The following is a 3,427-nucleotide window of genomic DNA, read 5'->3' as shown; positions in this document are numbered from 1 at the left end:
ACCCTAAAGCTTCCTCAGACTAAACGAGGATGTTCCCCATCAAAATACCCCTCTGTTGAGCCCTCTAACCCATCTCTAGACCAAGGGTGCACCACATGTCATATCGATCGAAATCATACTTGGAGCTTAAACTAGAGCAAACTAACATTTTGAGGAGGTTCTTTGGACTCCACTGAAGCTTTCACAAGCACCCAATGAAGGCCTCACCTCTTGGGTAAAGGAATATTTCAAAAACACTAAAATGCCTTCGATTTCATCACTTGTGAAGAAAACATGTATTTCATACGCATGTAGCCATATTGATATGTTCATCTCGACTAGATGAAGGTGTTGGAAGAAACAATGAGTGATTTGGCTGAGCCTAGGCAACGATCTTAGGGTTTGAAGTTGAATTGTACACAGTTTCTAGCCTTAGGAAAATAACACTTTATGCTTTTGAGGGAGCTAGAATAAAGTGTTCTTGTCCAAATAAAAATAACATTCATTTTTTTATTATGTTTAATAACTATTTAATAAAGCGTTATTTTCCTCAAAAAAAATCACAATCATTTATTGGTTATATTTAATAGCTAGTTCAATAAAAAAACAATATTCCAACACATAATTACATAAATTTATCAATGATATAAATTATTTTCAAATAATCCTTGAACTTAATTTAGGAGGTTAGGTTCTAATTTTTTATAATATTTTCATCAACCATTAATTAATTTATGTTCTATTCAATATTAAAATTTGTAAATGAATCAAATTAAACGAAAATTTTTATGAAGAAGCTTTTTATACTTTAGTCAAAATATTAAAAAAATATCCATGGTAAGCCTTCATCAACTCTAAGAAAAAGATAGGTCAATTGTTATTTTTGACTCGTTTATGCTAATGAGGGATCTAGGATAAAGTTTTATTTTCCTCATAAAAAATCACAATCATTTATTGATTATATTTAATAGCTAGTTCAATAAAAAAACAATATTCCAACACATAAAAAAGTATTTGGTACAAATTCAAATTTTTCCCATGAACACTCGAGTCTAAATTGAGTTGAACTAAAATTGATCTATTTAACTTTGAATAGATTAGTTTGCTAAAAATACATGAAATTTAAAAAGGAACTAACTCAATAAACAATATTGGAGCAAGTGCACATATCTTTATACATATATTGAATGTATATAAATATGATTTTTTTTTAATCAATACATATTTCCTATAGTGATATTTTCCCATTTCCTATTTTGAGTGGTTTTAAGAAAATGTTACAAAAACTATACATTTTATTTTATACAAATATTAGCTCAAGCATTACATATAATTTGATGAACGATAGTAAATACTTCTGTGAATAATTATTTAAAATTTAGAAATTTAAATGCTACTATCTAATCACAGGAATATGCTTTACTTGAATAAGCTCAATATACATAAAAGCAGTATTTATTTTTTTCATCGACTTATAATGGAATGGCAAAATAATGAAGAAAACTGCTTATAGAATCCTCTCAAGGAAATGAGATTCTACTTAAACTAAGAAGTGCGGTAATAACACGTGAAATATATAAACCATGGATACATTTAATACAAGTTAAAGTGAAGCAAGCATAAGGTTGCTCGAAAGTTAAAGGGAAGATATAGTGTATGAGCATAAAACGTACATGGTAAAATTAAGAGAGGACATATGACTAGCCAATAGTATACACAAGAGAATCATATCTATAGTGTAGAGCAATTGGTCGGCGCAAAGGTGAGCTGCATGCTGGAAAGGTCATAGCCAATATGAAAGTTTTGTTGTGCAATATTACCAAATATGCTGATAGAATCTGGGGTGCTTCCACTAGAGACCATTGCAAGGCACACAATATTTTGAGAAGCTTCCACAAATGCATTGGATTGTTGCAAGACCACTGACGCCCCACCAGAAAATTGGAAGGTGATCTCTGGAAACTTAGCGGAAGCTCCACTTCCAGAGACATCAAAGCAAAGGTTGAAGACGCCATTTGGATCTGTGACTTGGGAAAGGCTAACGCTGCTCTTCACGTTGCTCTCCACGGATTGCAATGTGTTATCATCAAGGAGTGTTAGAGTCGTGCCAGAGTCAATGATGATGTTGCCTTGGGCAGGCGCCTTGGTTTGTGTGGGCTTCTCGACAGTAACTGTCTTTCCGGCCACGCTGATGTGCTCAAGGCTAAGAAAGTAGAATGTGTCCGGAGAACCGGAGATCAAGGGTGTGGTAACAGCGTTAGAGCCAGAGACAACTGCATTGGAGCCAAAGTTGAGCTTGCTCGTTTCAGATGTTTGGGTTGACGAGGGCAAGCAGTAGGAAAACTTGCTCCCAATGGTAGAGCCGAGTTGGCGGATGAGTGAGAGCTTTCCTCCACCTAAACCAACGAGGCCAGCATCATTCTTGTCAAAAGTGCCATTGCTCTGATGGGTGCACCCAAAGAGAGTTGTGGGGATTTGCACTGGACGACCGCTGGTAGAGTCAAAACCTATTGTCTCCGTGGAGAGGTAGCCTTCGACGATTGACCTGTCACCATATCCATATTGATAGTAGCACTGCAAGGAGGGGCCGCAACTGCTTTGTGGTAGTATCGAGCAAGGGTCGGTATTACAGGAGATTGTTTTGTATGTAGATGAAGCTTGCGGGTCAAAAAGAGGGGCAGTTTGGGAGTAGCATTCATTGCACGGGGCGCATTGGACCCATATGAGATCACTGCCTGTGTCAGCGATGGCGAGGATCTTCTTTGTTGGTGTACCAAGGTAGAAGCTCATCAAGTACTCGAAGGTGTTTGGGGTGATCTCTGAGTAAAAGTTGTCGGCATCATCCATGGGAAGTGCAGAGGAAGAACTACGGGACTTGTGGATGGCATCACGAAAGTAGATGGCACGGGAACGAGAGCGCTCAGCTGCCGCACGTATGCGGGACGAATATGTGGATTTGGGGTCATAGAGCGGCGACTTGGGGGAGTCGCGATGGATGAGCTCTATAGAAAAGCCATTGCTACTACACCATGCTAGAATTGGAAGGTGGCTGGCAACCGAGAGAATGAGCAGAGCGATTGGAAGATGGTATGAAGAGCAGGTCATATTGATGTATGGAAGTTTCTTTCTTTTCCTTTGTTGGTTCGTTGGTGATGATTAATGTGCAGAAATAAAGTATTTATAGATTCACATAAGAATATCGGGGAGTGAAATATATTTATTTTTTCTTACTATTTTATACCATTTTCTAAAGAAGCACAACGGAAAAGACAAACAACCTGACGTGAGTAACAAAACATGCTTTATCTATTATTTTATTCCATAGCATGAAAAATGAAATTAATTAAATATTAGAAATGCATGGCCAGCCGGAACCCTTTTCCTTCTACGTGAACGTGCAACTGTACAACATTCTCCTTCCTATGACTTTCAAAACAATCCCATATAT

At 37.2% G+C, this 3,427-nt stretch overlaps 1 protein-coding gene across 1 annotated transcript; it reads right to left on the bottom strand.

The window, feature by feature from the left end:
* Positions 1–1,710: 1,710 nt before the first annotated feature.
* Positions 1,711–3,084, bottom strand: LOC110033345 (aspartic proteinase CDR1-like). Its single transcript, XM_020737278.1, has one exon. The coding sequence runs from the start codon at positions 3,082–3,084 to the stop codon at positions 1,711–1,713; it is 1,374 nt and encodes a 457-aa protein (XP_020592937.1).
* Between the last annotated feature and the right edge of the window lie 343 nt (positions 3,085–3,427).

This window comes from Phalaenopsis equestris, unplaced genomic scaffold (assembly GCF_001263595.1).
Source record: "Phalaenopsis equestris unplaced genomic scaffold, ASM126359v1 Scaffold001146, whole genome shotgun sequence".
Classification (NCBI taxonomy): Eukaryota; Viridiplantae; Streptophyta; class Magnoliopsida; order Asparagales; family Orchidaceae; genus Phalaenopsis; species Phalaenopsis equestris.
This window is presented reverse-complemented; position numbering and strand designations above follow the sequence as displayed.